The sequence below is a fragment of the Bidens hawaiensis genome, unplaced genomic scaffold (assembly GCF_021521415.1).
Source record: "Bidens hawaiensis isolate Kalapana, Puna unplaced genomic scaffold, B.hawaiensis_p1.1 tig00024027_1, whole genome shotgun sequence".
Lineage (NCBI taxonomy): Eukaryota > Viridiplantae > Streptophyta > Magnoliopsida > Asterales > Asteraceae > Bidens > Bidens hawaiensis.
In genome coordinates, this window is record NW_027493788.1 from 259,332 (window position 1) to 281,026 (window position 21,695).

The window sequence follows — 21,695 nt, forward strand, 5'->3', positions numbered from 1 at the left end:
TCAATGAAGAAACATAAAACTAAACCGGAGTCTAGATCAGCATCCCCCCATAGGATTAGGTGGATTTGAAAACCTTGAATCCGAGTATGTTATGTTACATGAGGGGGGGCTATAATCTCCCTCCGGCACGAGAATCAGTATTGAATCAGAGGTCGTTATTGGGATATCTTCTTGGTCCCCTTTGTGGTCCCCACACGACATCTTTGGTTGGTCTATTAAGAGTGCACGCATGTGGGCCTTCCTTCCAACTAATTGTATGTTTCTCGCAACTGGTGTTTGTATCTGGATCCAGGTCCATATCTCTCTAGTTACTTACAGTTTTTGAAATAAATTGCTACATTACATACCAATTTTATTTTATATTATTTATTTTACTAAAGTTTAATAACGAATGTGTCTAAGACGGTGTCTGGAATTCCTTATTTTACCTCCTTATAACTTTTTATTAGGTTAATAAGTTATAAAAGTATAACTTATGGAACTTTTGTAAAACCTTATTACTTTTAAAAGAGGTTGTTAATAAGTTTTTAACTTGGTCCTGAAACTATAGGTTGGTTACCCCTTGACTTAAATTGGAGCATTGGAGAGCGAGGCATTGGCATTTGATGGCGGCGTGGAGGATGCAGAGACGATTGTTTTCTCTCTTCGCAAACACCACCAGGCAACCCAACATCTCCCTCCGTAATGGTCAGTCTCTTATTATCATTATCAACCAACTTTGAAACCCTAGCTAGCACATACAGCTTGTTTCAGTTTCGTTTCCTCCTGTAGAAATTTGAAGACTTGATTGTGCAATAATTGTTTCGTATTTGCTGGATTGGGGATATTATGTTATTGCAATTCTTGAATTCTAGGTTGTAATTGTAGTTGTCTGGGGTTTTTACGGTCCGGTTTGTGGTTTTTTTAAAATGGAAGAACTAAACCGAACAGGCCGGGAAGGCTGGACCAGTAAATATGGTCAGAATGGTTCGGTAAAAGTCGGGTTTTTTTTTAAACGTGGAATCATATGTCTGAAAGTTTAGTGAAATGGTAAGCTTGAAAATGTATCAAACTTTTTAGTTTTGAGTGTTAAAAGTTATTAGGAAAAAAAAGCTGAAAAAACACAAGATTGATTAATGTAATAAGTGCGAGGTTCGTTGGGGAACCACAAAAAAAAAGTGGAGAACCGGAAACCATAAGTTTTACATGTAAAAAACTTATTTTTATATAAAAATCCATTTTTTGCGTAATGTTTTTCAAAGCTTTTGCGTGTAAACACAAGCAGAAAGCGATCTAATAAAAAACTCATTTTTGTAAAAAAAGAAAAAGAAGAAGAAAATTATCTGTTTTTTATTTTTTTTTAATATTTTTATTTTTTTGATAAAAAATGGCTTTTACATTTGTTTATTATATGCAAAAACTCTGAAAAACATTATGTAAAGATGAGATTTTTACGTGTAAAAATGATTTTTTTTTTCATGTAAAACATGGGTTCCTCGGTTCCTCACTTGTTTGTGGTTTCCCATTGAAACTCCCCTATAATATATCTATATATTGTAATTTAAAATATTTATTCTTGTTATAATTGTTTGATTAATGTAGATTGTAGAAAAGCCATCTTATTTCATGAATTTATATAGATTAAAAAAATACATTTTTCTTCTATTTTTTAAATGTTTATGTTGGTTGGGTTTGGCGGCGGGTTCTAAACTGTGAAACCCAGTTTCCCAAACTGCAAAGCGTATACGAAGCAGTTCACTCTAATCAGGACGAACCGATTCGGTTTAGGTTGTTTCAATGGTTTTTTAATATACTATTTATTGATTGTAAGATACTAATTTTGTTGAATTATCATGTCTCATGTAATATTACTCAGATTCATCACAATACATCCTTCCTTCACTTAATTCGTTCCTTCATGGCGAACAATTCCAGAAGACACAATCTCGAACACTTTCAAAAACCAGCAATATGACTGCGGAAACAGCCATTAAACACGAAGCTTCAAGTTCAAACTCAGTTGAGAACACGGTGACTATGAATCACCCTGCAATCAATGACAACAATGAGTTTGCATTTACTGCTAAATCTGGATTGAAGGTATCACCTAGACATGATCTTGCCATGCTGTTCACCTGCAAAGTCTGTGACACGAGATCAGTAAAGACGATTTCTAGGGAATGTTATGAGAAGGGTGTGGTGGTGGCTCGGTGTGGTGGTTGTAATAACCACCACCTGATTGCCGATCACTTGGGGATGTTCGGTGATAAATGTAGCATTGAGGATATCTTGGCGGCTCGTGGTGAGGAAGTTAAGAAGGGAAATTCGGATACTTTGAATCTTACACTTGAAGATCTGGTTGGTATGATAAAATCTTGAAAATTTGTTGAGTTTATGAACATCATGAAATGGCTTTGTTGCTTTAGTTTGTTATGTTTATGTTAAACTTTTGAGTTTCGGATGTAGTGAAATATATTATGTGGTATTAAACAGTATAATACCAGTATCCAACTTGATCCTCTTAAATGGCCCATATTATGTAATGATGTAAATTGTCACAACAGGTTTTCGTGCGCACAAATTGTGTTTGGGGCCAAACCAGTTTGGTCAAACACGGTCAACATTGGTTTTTAGCCCAAATTTTGGTTGAAACCGGTTTATCAGTTTGGTTCGAAATCTGTTCGGGTTTGAAACCAGGTTACAACAGAGGGGTTCTCAAACCGGTTACAACCCTACAGCTCGGGCTGGGTTGAAACCCCATTTGGTTGCCAATCCATATAATATATACATTGCAAGTATGCCATACGATGCGATCATGCTACTGGTGATCTCTGCCAAAGGTTATCTTTATATATCCTGTTTATATATTTCAATCAGAATTTCTGAGTTATGTATGTCCTAGTATAGAGGAAAAGTTTGTCTTCATCTCATCCTCCCTAGAACCTACCAATACTTTTGCTATGAGTAAGATTTCATTGAATACGTTTGTTTGTTATTTGGTATAACTGTAGTTGAGTATTTGTATTTCAAGTCGGTTCTTTGAGACAAGTTTAAGACAGGTTTCGAGTAACGAGAAAAAAAACGGGTAATTTTAAAAAATAATAAAACTAATTATATTGGGGAGTGGTATAACGTGCCAAAAATTGATCATTGATAGTTGAGAGTTAAGTGATTGAAGTGTTGAGTGTCAAGTCAACTACTATTCACACATCGCCGGAAAGGATTAAATCAACTACTATTCACACATCACCTGAAAGGATTAAATCTCTTTCAGTAGAGGAACATCTCTCATGTATCACCTCTTTGTTGTATATCACCAATAAAGCCTAAGTTTTGCTAATACATTCAAATCATACTTGAGTAAGCATCGCGTATGTAATGATGTATTTCACCTAGGGGCAATGTTGTAAAAGTAAGTCTCCAAGGCCGAGTACTCCCCGGGTACTCGCTACAAGGGATGGCACCGAGGAGAGTTTCTTCAACTCCGCCTAGTTACTGAGAATTGATCAAATGTGTTTAATCCTAGCCAGAATCATATCTAGTCAGTTAATTTGGACCGATTTTGACTTCAAAAAGAAAACATAATTCATAGTTTTATAATATTATAAAAAATCACTTTTTTTAGTTAATGATTAGCAAACTTTAGAATAATTTCATGTTTAAAAATATATATTCCCTTATGTATATCGATATTAACTTATTTTGTTATAAATATTAGCATACTTATGATATTTGACATATATTTAATATCCAAAAATTAATATTCTTTATATTCATCATTTCCGAGTACTCCGAGTACACCCAACTCCTCAGTTGGCCGCCTAGGGTCCGTCTAACGACTTTTGCAACATTGCATTTTCACCACAAATCCATAAATGTGTGGTACTTAATCAAATAAGCATCATATATGCCGCGTAGGTGGCTTATGATTATTCTTATTTAATTAATACACGGACACATTTTGTAAATTGGTGGATGCATAGATCACCACAAATTCATAAAATCAATAATATTTTTTATCGATGACAGTTGTGCAAGCTTTTTACAAGATCAATCCTAAGATGAATGAGTGGGCATTATACAACTGTATCGACGGTTATCAAAATGTTAGAACACAACTAATAGCACCTCATAGAAGTAGGTTTTCATAATCTGCGGGAAAATGAAAAGTGAATTTAATGATGTGTTTCTGTGCCTTAACAAATTAGCTAGAGAATGGTGACACTTAAAATGGCCAACTCATTCCAACAAGTATTCCTCACAATTTGATGGCATTCTTACATATTCTCCTTTCGCTAGCATGTTTGTACTTCAGAAACAAGTCAGATGCTTGTAGACCCTTACTTAGAAATCAATTAAAACCGAAGTAGATAGATATAAAATATAAATAAATAACTTATAACATCATGAATATGTAGTGTATAGAATGATTACTCGCAAATTTCTCCAACTTTTAACCATATAACACCACAAGCACGTTATTATCACAAACAAGTATACCCAAACACATAAAAAATCCAATAAACCCAACAAGCAATGAGTGACAAGTACCCATCGCCTGGTTTTATAATGGCTATCCACACCGATTTATAACCGACCTATTACCATCCCTACTTCTTTAGCTCGTTAGGTCTCCTCTTTCAATGATGCATGGTTAGCAGTCATGTCTACTTAAAAAAAATTCAAAAACTTGGTGGCACGGTAAAACAGGTAAGAACCAATGACTACTCATTTCATTTCATATTATGAGACACAGGTTTTACCGAGATTACAAAGTAGCCAAGCTTTAATTATTTCAACATGGCAAATTAGAATTGGCTTATAATAACCCATACTTGCAAAACTACCAACAATACTCACAATTTCACTTTTGTAGACAAGGGCGAAGTAACCTTTTTTTACTGATTTTTATCCAAATAAAAAAGTTGCAATTGTGTTTGAAGGAGTTAGGAGCTAAAAAAGGTTGCATCTTCGTTAGACTGAGAACAATAAAGGTGAAAGTTTGGTTAAATGCTAGAAGTGTCCTAAGTCACATTGCAAGTACGGATATTATTTTTCATTGGGTGATAATTTGGATTACTAAAATCCAATTTTCCTTCTTAACATTTCTCAACTATGGTCACTTTTTAGAACTAAGTTTGTCCCCATCGTATTAGAGTATTTTCAATCCACTTTTGATATAATTCTCAACTTAGTTCAAATAGCCAAAATATTCAACACTCAGAAAACCGATCAAAAGATATTTGAAAGAAAGAGAGAAATTACACGACAGATCAGAAACTACCATTAAAGCTAACCATGATTGAGCAGTTAAACTCAGGTTTAAACTCTCGTGCAGAATGATATTTAACATGTGCTAATCCAACAATCCAACATAACAAAGACTGTAGGCTCTTTACTACCGACATAGCAAATTCAAGGTGGAGACTTTGTTTATCTTGCTGCCTAAATGAAAAACCACCTGCAAAGTGCAAACATAAAAGAAATCACATTATTAGAACTTTAGAAGCAGATGAGGTCAATATGTTTCAAATTTATGCCATGAAAACTTTAACAGTAATAGCAGTTACAAAAGTACTATTTCTACAAAAGTTGAACTATTGACACTGATCAATGAAGGCCATGTTTTTTAACTGTGAGGACCTATAACCAGAAAACTCACAGGACCCCACCAATACCATACTAACCAATGTGATCAAGTAAAAAACACAGCTTGCATCGGGCGGTGTCTTCAAGGGGGGTTAAACGCATAGTTATTGCTAGTTGTTTCTTAAAAGGCAGTTTTAAGATCAGCAAACTTGCCCTGTTTATACCCAGCAATTTATAAATCAAGAAAGAATCTTAAACAAACATCTAGCAATGTTGATCATGCATCGGCAGTAAAATCAATGTATAAATAACACAAATGAACAAGTGAACAACCATAATGCAATTATTGACCACTAACTCACTAAGCAATTGTCTATAGTCGATGTAGCTTGTAGGTGAATGTGAACTATAAACACTTATAAAAAGCTTCTGTAATGCTTCTAGATAAGTATATGTAGGATAAGTAACAATTTCTTTTAACTAACAAGGGCATATATAGCTCTCATGTGTATTGAATACACCCTACTTCATGAGAGTTGGTTGTAAATAAAATGATTGAATTGCGCATGTGTAACTTAAAAGGGCAAAAAAGCCTAAAGATACATTTGTTAAATCATTTGATTAAGAAATGCAGGCAAAATGAAGTTTGAATAAGTGAATGACACATAAGAACAATGAAATATAATTGTCCAAATGAAGCTTCAGTATTGCTTCTAGATAAGTATATGGAGGGATATGTAATTCCTTTTAACAAAATCTAATATAGCTTTCATCTCTACTTGATTATAGTCTTATACCACACTTCATCATAGTTGATTTTTAATAATATGATTGAATTGTGCACGCATGGACTTAAAAGGGCAAAAAGGATAAAAGATACATTTGTTTCTGCAATATAATCAACTTTATAAAAAGTGCGGGCAAAAGGTATGCAAAAATTTGCTCACACTATAACAACTACTGTCAGCAAATCATGCCTAAACTTGGTCAACTTAAAAATTGTCCAAATTATCCGAACAAAATGTTATTTCTGCCTTTCAGATTGTTACTGTTCTATACTAGTAAACATAATTGAGTACAAGATAAAAACATTTAAGCAAGTCCAAGCAAAATGAGCACAACATAAAAGATATGCATACCAATCACTTCTACTACTGTTGCTGATTATTTGGTGGAGGCGGCATGCCCGGGCGAGGCGGTCCAAACCCCTGAATCTGCGCACCAGGGGGAGGCATTCCAGGACGAACAGGCGGTGGCGGACCGGGCAACCCAGGCCTCACTCCCCCAGGCGGTGGCGGACCCCTCATCATCTGCGGGGGCGGAACCATAGGCCGTTGCCCATACTGCCCGGGAGGCGGAACCGGAAACTGCCCAGGCGGCCGCTGCGCAAACTGAACCGGCATCTGCGGAGGCAGTCCACGCGACATCTGAGGCGGAGGCGGTCCACCTTGTCCAGGAAACTGCATTTGCCCCGGCCGAATAACAGGCGGTTGAGGATAACTCATCGGCGGTCTAGAAATCTGCGGCTGCATCATCCCGGGCGCCGGTCCACCGATTCCCCTCACCGGTCCGGCTAAACCGGGTTGCGCCTGAACCAATGGCGCGGTCGGAATCCCACGGCCGGCAGCACGGCCGACACCCGGACCGGCTAAAGAACCGGCTCCAACGGCTTTAGCCCGGTTTTCATCCGGCGGCGGTGGGCCTTCAACAGTCATGGAGATAACTTCTTCGCCACGTAATAAGACGAGGCCGAGAGTGCGGCGGTCTTCGCGTTCTTCGTTGTTTTTGGAGCCTTTGGGCGGTGGGAGCTTACGGAACTCTTCGCAGTCGCCGATGACGAGGTTCATGTGGCGGTCGAAGGCCATGAACTTGCCGACTAGCTGGCGGCCGTCTTGGATTGTGATGCGCATCCGGTAGTTGATGAATTGGAGCATCTTTGAGCCCTTTGACATCGACATTGTTACGGTTAGGGTTTCGTGTTTGGTGATTTGGGGGTGGTGAGAGAATATGAGTGTTAGGGTTTTAAGAGCGTTGTTTGTTTAAATGTGAGAAGAATGTAAGTTTTGAAATGAGTCCTTTATGTTTTGTAATTGTCTGTAGTTGTCCCTGTAATTTAACCTTTTACAGTTACGATTTATTTATAATTATAAAAATAAATATAAACCATTGTACATGATGGTGTATTTAGTTAGAAAATACTTTTTACGATGGTTACATACTTCTAAATTACGTATTATCATACCACTTTTCACCCCTAACAAGTAACACCAACAAACATTATATATTTTTGTAAAATTAAATATACGGACCCACCTATTTGTTGTTCACTTGAATAACTAGTTAAAAATATCTTGTTATAACGCCCGGTTACAGATCTTGAATATCTAGTATGGATGGGTTGAAAGTTACAAAACCCAACTTTTTTTCTTCATTCTTCTAAGTTTCAGGTCGGCAATCCGGTTCGGGTTAGGTCAAACAATAATTCCAAGCCCTAACCTACCAAATTGGAAGAAATACAAAACGGTGAAATGCGAATTGTCGAACCTAGTCTCTACTTGCTTACACTGACTATTTCAATTAATCGATTTCACAATATACGAGCCATTTCCGAACCTCAAGCCTCAGTGGACAACCACAATGCCCAATCAATCGATTAATAGATTTCACACCCAAATGATTTCACCGATTCACCTGTTTGCTTCTCAGCTTCTGTTTTGACTTTTACGCCGAACCTAACAAGTCAGTAAGTCACACAGTACCCAGTGCATAACAGAAACTCTGCTTGTTGTTGTGTTCTAACACCGACTAGATGGTTGGGTTGCATTTTGGGCTTAATGCTTATTTATTTATTTTTTTAACTTTATTTTGGCTCGGTTTTGGGCTTGGTCTTGTGGAGTTTTATTTCTTAGTCTTTCTTTATTTTTACGTTTATTCGTTCTTTGGCTTTACACAAACTTTATTTTTTTTTTAAATTCAAGGCTGGCTCTGACACAAATAATATGGATGGGCCAGACTCAAATAACTTGGCTGGACCAGACTTAATACTACATTTTTTTTTATTTTTCCGAAAAAACTACATTGCTGAGAAATGTGGTGGGGTCGCAGCCCACTTTGCCCCAAAGAAAATCCGCCTAGTATAGCACTTGATCTAAGTGCATGTTGTAGGAGTTTTGGACATCACATATCACAAAAATCATTTATCGAATAATACCGATACCAAAAGTTTCTTTGCAAAGAAAGAAAATTTGTTTTCGGTATATTCAAAGTATGAAATTCGATTTCCGTGTTAAAAATTTAACCAAGTGATTTTATTATGTAGGTGCTAAATCGAAACAAATGTTGGGGTGAAACGTAACAATTTACAGGCACGGTTATGATAGTTATGGTGTAATTGCAACACTTACAATCAGTATCAAAAATTGTATTTTCGTACCAAATAAAGCTACAGAAGGTGTAACATTTCGGGTTTTTATCGTATTCGGTTGTCATTATTGGAACGTTATTCGGATCTTAATATTTTATAAAACCTTGCATTATGAGTTATTAAGTTTCCTTATGTTCACTTTTAGCCCTCCATGTTCTAACTACTTATTATTCTTTAATCCTTATAAAACAAGTTTCAATATTTATCAAGAATACAAACTAGGAGGACCATATATGCCATTTTTGAAACCTGCTCAACCTTGAACGCCGGAGCGCTTGCGCGGCCAGCCGTGCGGCGCCGTGGGGTGGCTGTGCAGATCAGATCGTTTATTCTTGGTTCGTAAACTCGTTTAAGGCATGAAATCGTGTATTTTAGGCATATTAGCAAGAAGTAAGGACCAAGAAACCGTCTAGTAACTGAAATGTACTTTATAATTCATTCCTTATCAATCAAGACTCAATCTTTATGAAAATATTCAGTGATCTTTTCATTAAAACGTGATTCTTGCTTAAACGGGCCAAAAAGCCTCTAATTAGTTTGTTTAGCCTTTTCTATATAAACAAGTCATAAACCCCTACCACAAATCTTTACACAAACCCTAATCTTCATCCTCCAGCCGTCCATACTCTCTGCCACTCTCGTTTCTCTCGGTTTTTGAGTGTTTCGTTGAAGAACCGTTCATTAAACGGTTGACTTTGCATGCTTAACGACCATTGACTCGATATATCTCATCATTCGTGCACATTTCGGGTAAGTTGTAAACTGAGTTTTTGTTCATAAACATCTGCTAGTCGATAAACTTCAATCAATTTCTGAGATTTAAGGGTATTGACTGGTCAATTGCTTTAAAACCGATGAAGGGTAAAACAGTCAACAACTTTGACTTCATGTTTTCTCATACTTCTGGTCGGATTCAATGTTCGGTCCAGAAGACTTTTCTTCTAGTAATTAAATTTTAAGGGGTCTGACCAAAACCCGACTCCCGACTCAAAGTTCGGATTCTGGTCAGACTCGACTCGTTTAAACATTAAAATCGACATAACTCGAGTTATACTTACCCGTTTGGATTGATTCCAGCGGAAATAGTTTCGCTTTTACTTATACTTTCATACCGTTAAGTTTCAGGTTCTGTTGATTATCTTCGTTCGGCGCGTCAATCGGAAGATTCTTCGTTTATTTTTAAAATCATATTAACTCGCTTAATACTTAAGGTGAGTTTGATCATTCCCCTTTTTATCAACTGTTTTCAAACGTTTTGAGGGCGTATACGTACTTAAAGTATTTGTATCATATATATCTTAATCATTAGCAAACGTTGTATTGTGTGTGAATTGCTAGACATAATTGCTATTTGAATACATGTTTAATTTACGCATTCGGAGAGGTCCACCATATTCTCATTATAGTATGATCATACGATCGTCTAGTTTCAACCGGCGCCCGATTCGCTTGGCAATGGTTCGCTTGACACTTTATTTGCTCATTTGTTTGGTTTATTTACCACTTTATCTACGTTTTGCTATCTTTTCATATTACATATTATTGCAAAACCTAATGACTTGCTCACTCAACATATTTGTTGATAAACCTATTGTATTTTCTACGTATATGCAAGTTATCGTATGAATTGAAGACTTGGAGTTTTGGATTGCTAGATGAGACCATAGGACTTATCAAGAACTATTTTATTTTAATTTAAATTATGGATTAGTTCTTTTATTGTTATGGATTCTTGTTGAGTGAATTGCTATTTTTGGATATTTTGGTTATTTGAAATAAAATCAATTATTAGATATTGTCACCATATTTTTGCATGATAGTTACCTCGAGCTATGAGCAATCATGCTCACGCCCCGGCATTTCCGCATTAGGTTGGGGTGTGACAGAAGGTCCAAAAGCCGATACAGACCTTTTATGTCACTGCTGAACTTCAATGTCGTTAACTATCAAACTTATAAATTACTAACAAGCTTCAAAGTTATCGTCGGCCCTTTAGTTTGCTATCAAACAATAGTGATGAAGTTGCTACCCAAGGAGAAACAACTAGCTGCTTTATATCAATATTTTTTGTATTTATTATTATTATTATTTTTCTTAGATCTAATGTTGTTCTAATGAAGTACCTTTTTGGCAACCACTTGGTTTTGATAGGGCGCTGCGCCTGACCTACTAAGGGGCGGTGCACCTTGGAGCCCTTTCATGGTATCAAAGCCATAGAGATCCTTAGTATCGAAGTCGCATAACCTTATGTAAGTATATACCCCACACCTCATAACTTGTACCAATGTATACCGAGGTTTCTCATTTGGTCTACAAGTAAATCTCGATTGCCTGATGACACCAAAAATAACCAATACATGTTGTGTATTCTCCAAGTGTACTACCACCATTATCTTTGGTGACAACAAATCAATCACTACCGCCACCACTGTCATCAGTTTGAATTGAAACAACATCATTATCAGCATGGCCGAGTTCCCCTTTAGGATATATAATTAAGGATTGTGTTAGGGTCCTTGTGAGGAACCCGGTTTAGGAGAGAGGAGGCAGACAAAATTGCATGTGTGTTTTTGATTAGTTATGATGTTAATTTATTCTCTCTATATACACACACAAGGGGAAACCCTTTATTAGCTAGTAAGGGTAATATAACTCATCAACAATTACCAAACTAATATATAATAAGGTATAATTAATTAATTTGATCTATTATCATATAAATGAAAATGATGGACATATAAAAAATATATTTATTCTTACATTCTCCCATTTGACCGAATAATCATTTATTATAAGTATTAGATAAGCTTGATCAGGAGTTAACACTCATTTTAGCTTTAAACTTAAACTGGAGCAGAGAAATACAGTCATTGAATTGAACATCAGCTCAAGACCCCCATTAATTATACTTTAGTCCTTATTTAAAACCTAAGCAGTTATGTTCAAAATTTTCAAGTAAGCCCTTAAGAACATTTGACTTGTATAATAATTTATCTATATGCCATTATGCATGCAGAACATATTAAGAGACGTACAAAATCAAAACTGAGGAAAATTAATAATTAGTCATTCATAGTACGATATGCAATTATATATGGTCATTAGCAATCCCCTTTAATTATTAAGCGCTTACATAAGACTTATGGGTGGTAGACTTTTAGTTATCGAATCCTTACGCATATCATGAATGTATTCGATATGAAAATTTAGTTTCCTCATTTCGTTCATATACAAAAAATTAATTTCATATTGAAAATTTAGTTTCCTCATTTCGTTCATATACAAATAATTAATTTCATATTGAAAATTTTAATGCAGCATCTCTTGAACTGTTACTATTTGAGAAAATATGGTAGCTGACTTTATCATAGTAAGTCTTCAATATATAATTTATATGGAGTTAATAAACTTATGAGTCCACTGATAATTTTCAACATTTATTGCTAATTACATTGTGATTAATCAACATATTATGCCATTATAACTTAGTTTGTTTTTATCAGCTCATTATTACTCCTCCATCATATAGATTTATCTGCTGACATAAGAATATATCTTGAAAATTACATTTTGTTATCTTTGACTATACCAAAATTTAGAGTAATCAACCAGTTTGAATTCTCTCTTTTTTCTTTAAATTATAGTCTTTCGTTTCCTTTAAAGATATTTTAATACTTTTTAAGATGCTTCACATTAATCTAGACATATCTAGTCTGTTGCAATTTTGAGTAATATCTGAACAAGTATAGATTTGAACCTACATAAGGCTTCTACTTAATGAAGCGCAAGAAAATAATATCATTGATCTTATTATCCTCTAAAGGAGAACAATATTGTTTGTTGCATGCGTAAGGACCTATTTAAGGTAAAACTTATAGAACAAAACTAACGTCCCTTTGGATCTATCTCAGAATGTTATGATATCTATCACGTAAGGATATCTCTGAGATCTATCATATCAAAGTATGCATGAGTAATGTTTTGACTTATGTAATACTTGTCAAAAGAATGCCATCTATATAAGGACAAGTTTGTTTTAGTTTCTTCCACTAATCTTGAGGTAGGCACATTAAGGACACTTGCCGGTTAGTAGTTTTAGTTAAGTTTGAGAATTTAAAATTATTACTTAGTGTCTAGATTATCTTATTTTAGATAATAAATTATGTAACTACTTTTAGCACATCAAGGTGCTGCAATTAAAATTTCGTTATGAAATCAATTATTCATTTATGAGCGAAATGAGGAAACTAAAAGTCTATCACCCATAAGTCTTATGTAAGCGTTTAATAATTAAGACGAGATTACTAATGACCATGTATAATTGCATATCGTACTATGAATGACTAATAATTAATTTTCTTCAATTTTGATTTTGTACATCTCTTAATATGTTATTATGCATGCGTAATGATATATAGACAAATTATAATACAAATCAAACATTCTGAAGGGCTTACTTGAAAATTTTAATCATAAATACTTAGGTTTTAAATAAGGACTGCATTATGATTAGTGGAGGTCTTGGCCTGATATTTAATTCAATGATTGTATTTCTCTGCTCCAGTTTGAGTTTAAAGCTAAAATGAGTTTTAACTCCTATTCATGCTTATCTAATTACTTATAATAAATGATTACTCAGCCAAACGAAAGATTGTATGATTAAATATATAATTATATATATTTATATGTGACCATTATAATCATTTATATTATAATAGATCAAAATAATTAATTATACCTTATTATATATTAGCTTGGTAATTGTTAATAAGTCAAATTACCCTTACTAGCTAATAAAGAGTTTCTTCTTGGGTGCATATATAGAGAATATGCTAATATCATAACCTAATCTCACACACATAAAAAATTCATGTGTCTCCTCTCTCTCTCTCTCTCTCTCTCTCTCTCTCTCCTAAAACAGGGTTTCTCTCAAGAATTCTAACCCCATCCTTAACTATACACCCAAAGGGGAACTCGACCAAGTTGACAATCATGTCATCTACGACCTTCTCTGATGCGGTTACTAACCTTCATGTGGTAACATGCACGCCTATAATTATAGGTTTATCATATTATCATGTTTTTCCATTACTAACATTAACAACTGATCAACAAAATACCATTTCCTAGTTGTAGACAAACTCAAATAATATTTTTAAAGCCACAATGAGAAGAAGCCATTGTAAAACCTAATCTATACATCTAAATGTAACCTGACTTGGATATAAAAAGGTATCAATCAAACACTGTATCCAAACATCTAATGTAAACCAACCAACCAACCGTCATAAATCAAGTAGATTATTGATTTAAGACAATAACTCGAATCATATCACAACACACAAGTAATCTGAAAAAAGAGCCAAACTCTTAAACTCGATATGTCACCATTAAATATATATGAAGTCAACAATATTGGTATTTAGGCTTGACTATTTGCTTACATGTTAAAACAATAGACACTTGGAATCTAAAGAGTTAAGTCAGCCAAAAATCTTTATGGTTGATGTCCCCATGATCAATCATTTAAAAACCCAAACGTGGGTGCTACATGTTTAGACGCGTTGCTTGTGGGAGGTGCTAAATTTCAACATGAGGTGCCCATCAAAGGACAGGTGCATAAAGTCTCCTACAAGTGTACAATTATTTAATGAATACATATTGTAAAATATTGATTGTTAACATAAAAACGCTCAATTGAAAATTAATTATTGATGTGGAATTAATTAGTTTTAACTGTCTAAATTACTATATGTATCTTTATATGTTACAAACAATTAAGTATGTAATTTAATAGTTACTAAACAAGGGATATGATGTAATAGTTACTCTTTACTGTTTTTATTATTATGTATGTTGTATATATATTGATGATATATATGGTGTTAATTAAAGGGCAAAATTGACATTGAAATATCTGAAGATTGCTTGGGACACGCAAATGAATATTGACAACATAAGCGTTGATGACGGGGATAGCCCGATTACAGATCCAAAGCGAGTAAGCGGATTACCTAATGAGCTTTGGTTGTTAAACGGTTGGATGCTTAGAAGCTTCATGATATGACGTGAACAATACTTATCAGAAATGCCAACTCTTTTTCTCTGAAAAAGGAGTGACCAACTTATATACATAACTGTGATACAAGCCTCAAGAAAGTAGTGTTAACCCTTTCATAGAAAAGGGTCAAACCCTGCAACCCAGAAAGAGTAGATAAGCTACTAAGCTTTAATTTCCCGTTCAAGGGATTGAGCTGGCTTTACATCTCAACTTGAACAGAAACACTCCACTATAAAAGAAGGACTTAGGCCCTATAGGTATTCATTCATACTCGCTTCTGTAGAGGTATGGTACTAAACCCGGCTCACGACCTTAATGTATTATGTTTGGGCTTACTTTATTATATGGACTAATACAATATCATTGGGCTGAGGGGGTTTTGTGGAGGTAACCCTAACTGGGCTAGGCCCATTAGGGTACCATGATGGTGGCCATGAGGCTCCCTATATAAGGAGGTCTCCACCTCCTTATTAAGGGTTGGTCATGCTCAATAAGAGCCACCACCATAACCATTTTTGTGTCTGTAAACAAGAGATCCTCGAGATTTCTTAGCAGTCACCTCCACACCCCCGAAAAGCCATTGCAGGTCTCAGGCAACCGGAGAAGAAGATCAAGACGTGGTTCGTTCATCTCGAAGACCCGGGAACATCGTCATGGATCAGGTCAGATTCATTTCATGTTTCTACAGCTTCAATACTTACACTTATACCCTTCTCTCTTGTTTATCTCCTTTAAAAAACATATTAACTTATTCTAAGCCCAAATATTGATTGCATGAGACCCCAACTGCCAACTTGCAGTGAGCTAATGGCTGTACATCTTAGCAGGAACCGTTTAAGCTATCAAAATCCCAGGTCGTCTAAACCATCCGTGGTCCATTCTTTGTTGTAACAACAAGCATGAATCTATCTTAGCATTGATTTTAAGCACAAACAAGTCGAATCATTTGCTATATCAAACTTGATTATCCTTGCGAACATGAATATTCTTATATAGCTATAAAAATAACATATATTATCTTATATATAATTATAACCAACAAAATGAATAGAGATCAAACTTATACAATTACTTAAGAGCTTCGTCTGAATTTTTTTAATTAAAGAAACTAAACTCGAGAAAGTTATGTCCAACTCAACTCGTGTAAACTCACGTCTAACATATCTAATTGTAACAAAAAATTAATCAATAGTTAAATACTTTTGTTTGTTCCATATTTAAAAATGTTGTGACTTGATACCAAGTTAACAAAAAAGTTAAACTGCTAAAAAAGATATATAATTATGGAAAAAAATTTATATTACTTTCATAAAGTTAATTTAAAAAAGAAAAGAAAAGTAGAAAACACAACATCAGTTCTTTTTCAGGCAATAATACAACATATGGTTGAATTAAAAGGCTTGCAAATTAAATTATTTTTATATTTTTTATTTTGAAAATAAGCAACTTTGATTAAAGTTTAAACAGCTAAAAGGTTTAAAGTGTTTATTGTGAACAGCTACATATTCTCTTCGTCATATTATTACTATTTTAGTATCTCTATGAAACGATTTAACTAAGATCTAATTTATGAGACTCGAATGGATACCAATTTAATAAGGATAAACACCTGACGACCCAATATTATTAGGTCAAAATGCCATTGGCAAAGTAGTGATCTTCTAAATATGTATAATGCTTAAAGTAGCATCTATTACACCTATTTTAACTTAAGAACTTAGAAACACGATCAACATGTAAATTGTAAACATAAAAATGAGAATTAGCGCGGACATAATACTAAGTTTTGGTAATCTAAATTTCATACATGATTATTTCACGCAACCACACCCAAAAGCCTGAGATGTCATTTTCCCATTCAATATATGCTATTAGAATTGTCCAAATAGCTTGTGGGCAGAAATTTGCTTGAAATTGACTCCGTTTATATACTAGCTGAGCTAAGGTTGGATTACTTGTACTGACTTCCATTTTAAAATATTTTGTATCCTCAACTCTCCATAAAAATTTTGTCTTTACGCTGAATTCTAAAATTCTAACCGATCTAAACCGAGCTGAGGTAGTTTTATTTATAACCGAAACGAGTTGAACTGGTTCGGATTTAACTTGATTTAATATTTGAGTTGAGCTCGAGCTCGACTGGTTTGACCCGGCTTGTGAAGAACCTACTCATTACCCGTTGGGTTTACGGTGTCTAGTATGTCCATTTTATGATATTATGTGATTAAAGAATTAATATTAGATTTCCCATTACCCAAACGTTGATCTTATACACACACCATAAAACGATTTAAAAAATATCAAACAGCGAACCAAATTTCAACAAATTCCATACTTTTAATAATTTGAACTTTCTGACAATCTTAACATGCTATATGTTATATATTAATAGAGGTGGGATTCGATATAAATAAAATTAACATACTAAACATAAAAATAGCTAAAGTAATTAAATTTTGAATTAGAGTGATTATGTTATAAAAATAATATAGTGTAATATTAATTACTCTAGTTCAAAGGTTATAGTGTAATAACAATTACTCCAGTATTAACATAATTAATCTAGTTATTTATACAATTTTCACAATAAAAATCATTTATATCTGATCCAAACCTTATATTAATATATTCGGTTTCTTTAAAGGTAAATTATAGATAAATCATAGATGAGTTTGAGTAATACCTATTCGGGTAGTAGTAGAGTACCATATCATTCCCCTATCCCACAAGTAATACTAATTCGTACTCCGATCTATCTACATCCGTACTTGAAAAGGACCTATATATATGTCTTTGTTAATACGATTATTATAAATTTATTAAACAAAATAAAACAAATTGTTATAAGTAGCACCAAGCACCCCTAACATTTGTCACTTTGTGTTTAATTTTAATCTCGCTTTCAAAGACTTTCCCTCCTTCCTTCCCCACTAAACCTCATCTCCATAACTCCATATATAAACTCATCATCCTCTTTTGTAACTTACATAAGTTTGGTGAGCTAAATTCCAGCTGTCACGTTTCCATTTTTATGCATTCCATCTTCTTATTAACTCTCTCATTTTAATCAGCTTTTCGACAATATGCGCGTGCTTGGAGCCTTGTAGTTCTTCGATTTAATTGACGAGTCACATAGCTCAGCATATGGTATTTCATTCTTTTCTTAATCCCCTTCTGTTTTTATTGATTACTATGAGTTTAACCCTTTGTTAATTGTTGATTATGCCGTCTACAACCAAGGGCGGACCTACTCTTGTGGTATGGGGTTGGTTGTCACCCGTGAAACCTTTTTTTAGAACTATTATTGTGTAAATATTCCTAACCGACCCCTGTGAGTATATATATAAATAATAGTCAATTGAGAAAACTCCAACCTCTCCTAGAAAATTATTGTATATAAATTTGTGTTCATCGTTTTAATTAGGTTTTGTTGATTTATTGATCTTAATTTATGGTTTAACTAAAGTTGTTCTGTGTGATCTTACAATATATTTGATGTGACAAAGTTTTGATTTCGATATCATACGTTCTCATATATTAATCTGAACTTCTACGAAGTTGTTATTTTTATTTATTTATTTATTGGTTAATATGAAATGTAATATGCTTTAACTCGTCAAAAGTATTTTAAAAGATAAAGTTCATGCTTTTAATGGCATGACTCATTGACAACCAAGCTTCGTAAGATGGAAACCATGAAAATTTCAAAAGCCAATTTGAAGAGAATACTGATGAACATGTGCTCTAGTATGTTATCGTTGTCATTTAAATAATTTATAATGAATAAATATTATCAATATACACACACATATATTTCGAAAATAAAGCGTGTTTTTTCGGGTTTTTTTTTTTTTTTTTTTGCATTAATAGGTGGTTTAGTAAGAACAAAAATGGTTTCTTAAAACTAGTTGTGAAAGTAAGCGATTCGCTTGTTCAAAAGAGCGAATTTACCAAAGTTGCTCCTAGGGGATTTGAAATCAACTATAAAAAAAAGTTAAGTTTTTGTTTTGTTTTGTTTTTTTTTGGATATTTCGTTTAATATATAACTTAATTTTTCTCTAATAACTTGTAATATTAATTTTGTAAAAATCAAAATATATGATTTTGTCTTTATATCTCTTCTTGTACGTGTAGATATAAATTTTATTGAAGCCAAGCACATTTAAAAATAATGCACTTTGCTCTTGTGAATATATTATGCTGGGTATATGTTAAATAAAATAGTATAAATAATCAAGTTGTTGGATTGTTCAAATAAATATCCATACTTTTATTGGCATGATTCATTGACAACTAAAAGCTTCTGTGAGATGGAAGCCATGAACATTCAAAAGTCAAATATGAAGAGGATATTAAACATTAAACATGTGCTCTAGTGAGTTAATTATTGTTTCGTTTTATGATTAAAATATCATAATATATATTGTAAATAAATGATAACCCGAACAAACTATACATTAGTAATGTGCCTAAACTGCTATCTATGGTCACATATGTTTGAAATTTTATTATTTATGGCTACTGAATCATGCTAAACCAATGGTTATTTTTCAGGCAATGAAGGCCATGAGATGCTTCTCCTTCTCTTCATCCTCCCATGGGGAAAGAAACAACGACACGAGGACCGCAAAGTCAACCCCGGCCCATTCTTCTCCTTGCATATCCAACGGTCAAGACGATCAAAAGAAATCGAGCTCTGAGTTTACTTCACATGACAACTCGGATGTTAGCACCGAGTCCTCAGCCAGGACTTCTTTCGCAAGTTTGAGTCAAAGACGGAGTCGTAATAGTAACAGTAATAATAATAATTTAAGAGAGTTTACCTTTGCTGAGCTAAAATCAGCCACAAGAAACTTTAGCCGCGCCCTCGTGATTGGAGAAGGTGGTTTTGGATGTGTGTATCGTGCGGTTCTTAGAACCGCAGATGGTTCAAGCAAAAAGATAGATGTTGCTATCAAACAACTTGGCAGAAGAGGGCTGCAGGTTAGTTAGTTAGTTAACAACCTTAAACTATATGTTTGTGTCGGACTAAGTTGTGTGTTTATTTACAAATGATCATAATGTTCCAATTTTGGATGTTTCTTAGGGTCATAAAGAATGGATTACAGAAGTGAATGTTCTCGGGTTCGTTGACCACCCGAACCTGGTCAAACTGGTGGGATATTGTGCTGAAGATGATGAACGAGGGATCCAACGTCTTCTCGTGTATGAATATATGCCAAACCGGAGTATGCAAGATCATTTGTCTAGCAGGGTTCGAACACCTGTTCCATGGTCAACACGGCTGAGAATCGCACAAGATGCTGCTCGAGGTTTAGCTTACCTCCATGAAGAAATGGAATTTCAGGTACCCTTATGAAAACAAAGTCAAACTACTTTGACTTTTTTAATTATGGGATTTATTGGTTAAAACATTGTGTTATGTTGATCCAGATAATCTTTAGAGATTTCAAATCTTCAAACATTTTGTTAGACGAGAACTGGAACGCGAAGCTTTCAGATTTTGGATTGGCTAGGCTTGGCCCGTCAGACGGTCTAAGCCATGTCTCAACAGCCGTACGTTTACTGGTTAATTTTTTTAATGTGATCATTATATCATTATACCGACATTCTTGTAACCATGTATTATGTTTCTTGATCCGAACAGGTAATTGGAACAGTTGGATATGCAGCACCAGAATACATCCAAACCGGACGCCTCACATACAAGAGCGATGTTTGGAGTTATGGAGTGTTTCTATATGAACTTATAACAGGTAGGAAGCCGTTGGATCTCAACCGGCCCAAGCACGAGCAAAAGCTATTGGATTGGGTTAGACCGCACATCTCTAGTGACTTAAGAAAATTTCAACAAATTTTAGACCCTCGGCTCGAGGGAAACTATTCTCTAAAATCTGCACAAAAGCTAGCTGCGGTGGCTAACAAGTGCTTGCTTAAACAACCAAGAATGAGGCCGAGAATGAGCCAAGTGTTGGATATGGTGAACCAGATTGTGGAAGCTGATATGGCGAGTCCGGAAACACCATTGCCGCCATTCAAGACCGCCTCGACACCAAATGATGGCGGTTGTGAGAAGTCGATGAGGGAGGGGTTGAAGAGAAGGCTCGTTGATCCTGTCATTGGAGAGAACAAGTGGTTGGTTTGTTTGACTGGGAATCCTAAGCTCGTGCAAACTAATTAAATTCGAGTGTGTTGTGTAAGCGTATGATCACGAAAACGAACTACTTATGAATGTAACCGAATAAGATATAACGTTATTATTGTTACTTTCATGCAATACTACAATGTTATCATGTTTTGTTAGATATTTAGCAAACTAACAAGTTACACAAGAACAATTGCTTGCAGTGGAACAATGGTTAGGAGGAGCTAGGGAAATCAAAATAAATAAGCCTTATATTATTTTTTGAATCACATATTTAAACAAAAGATTTTATTATTCACACACTTATTATGTAGGTAATAATAAATCACAATTTCTAAAAACTAAAAATATTGGTATCTCTAATCAAACGACCATTTACCAAATGTTGAAGTAGAAAACTACTACTACTACTTTAATACTTTGTGGATTTAAATTTGACAATCTAAACTTATGTTTAAATTTGATTCTCTTTTATGATTTTATTTAAATCTAATAGG

General features: G+C 34.4%; 2 protein-coding genes and 1 pseudogene across 3 annotated transcripts; 2 read left to right on the forward strand and 1 right to left on the reverse strand.

Annotated features, from left to right (window-relative positions):
* Positions 1-605: 605 nt before the first annotated feature.
* Positions 606-2,358, forward strand: LOC143568617 (uncharacterized). The gene is made up of 2 exons (XM_077054730.1): positions 606-687; positions 1,856-2,358. The coding sequence occupies exons 1-2, from the start codon at positions 606-608 to the stop codon at positions 2,356-2,358; spliced, it is 585 nt and encodes a 194-aa protein (XP_076910845.1).
* Positions 2,359-5,145: 2,787 nt separating this feature from the next.
* Positions 5,146-7,566, reverse strand: LOC143568618 (uncharacterized; annotated as a pseudogene). The gene is made up of 2 exons (XR_013141599.1): positions 6,708-7,566; positions 5,146-5,440 (listed from the first exon to the last, which is right to left on the reverse strand). The product of XR_013141599.1 is annotated as an uncharacterized LOC143568618 (transcript).
* A 12,027-nt stretch (positions 7,567-19,593) lies between these two features.
* LOC143568623 (serine/threonine-protein kinase PCRK1-like) lies at positions 19,594-21,287 on the forward strand. Its single transcript, XM_077054733.1, has 4 exons — positions 19,594-20,036; positions 20,140-20,400; positions 20,487-20,609; positions 20,701-21,287. Exons 1-4 carry the CDS (start codon positions 19,611-19,613, stop codon positions 21,232-21,234), a joined length of 1,344 nt encoding a protein of 447 aa, XP_076910848.1. The 5' UTR covers positions 19,594-19,610; the 3' UTR covers positions 21,235-21,287.
* Positions 21,288-21,695: the final 408 nt, after the last annotated feature.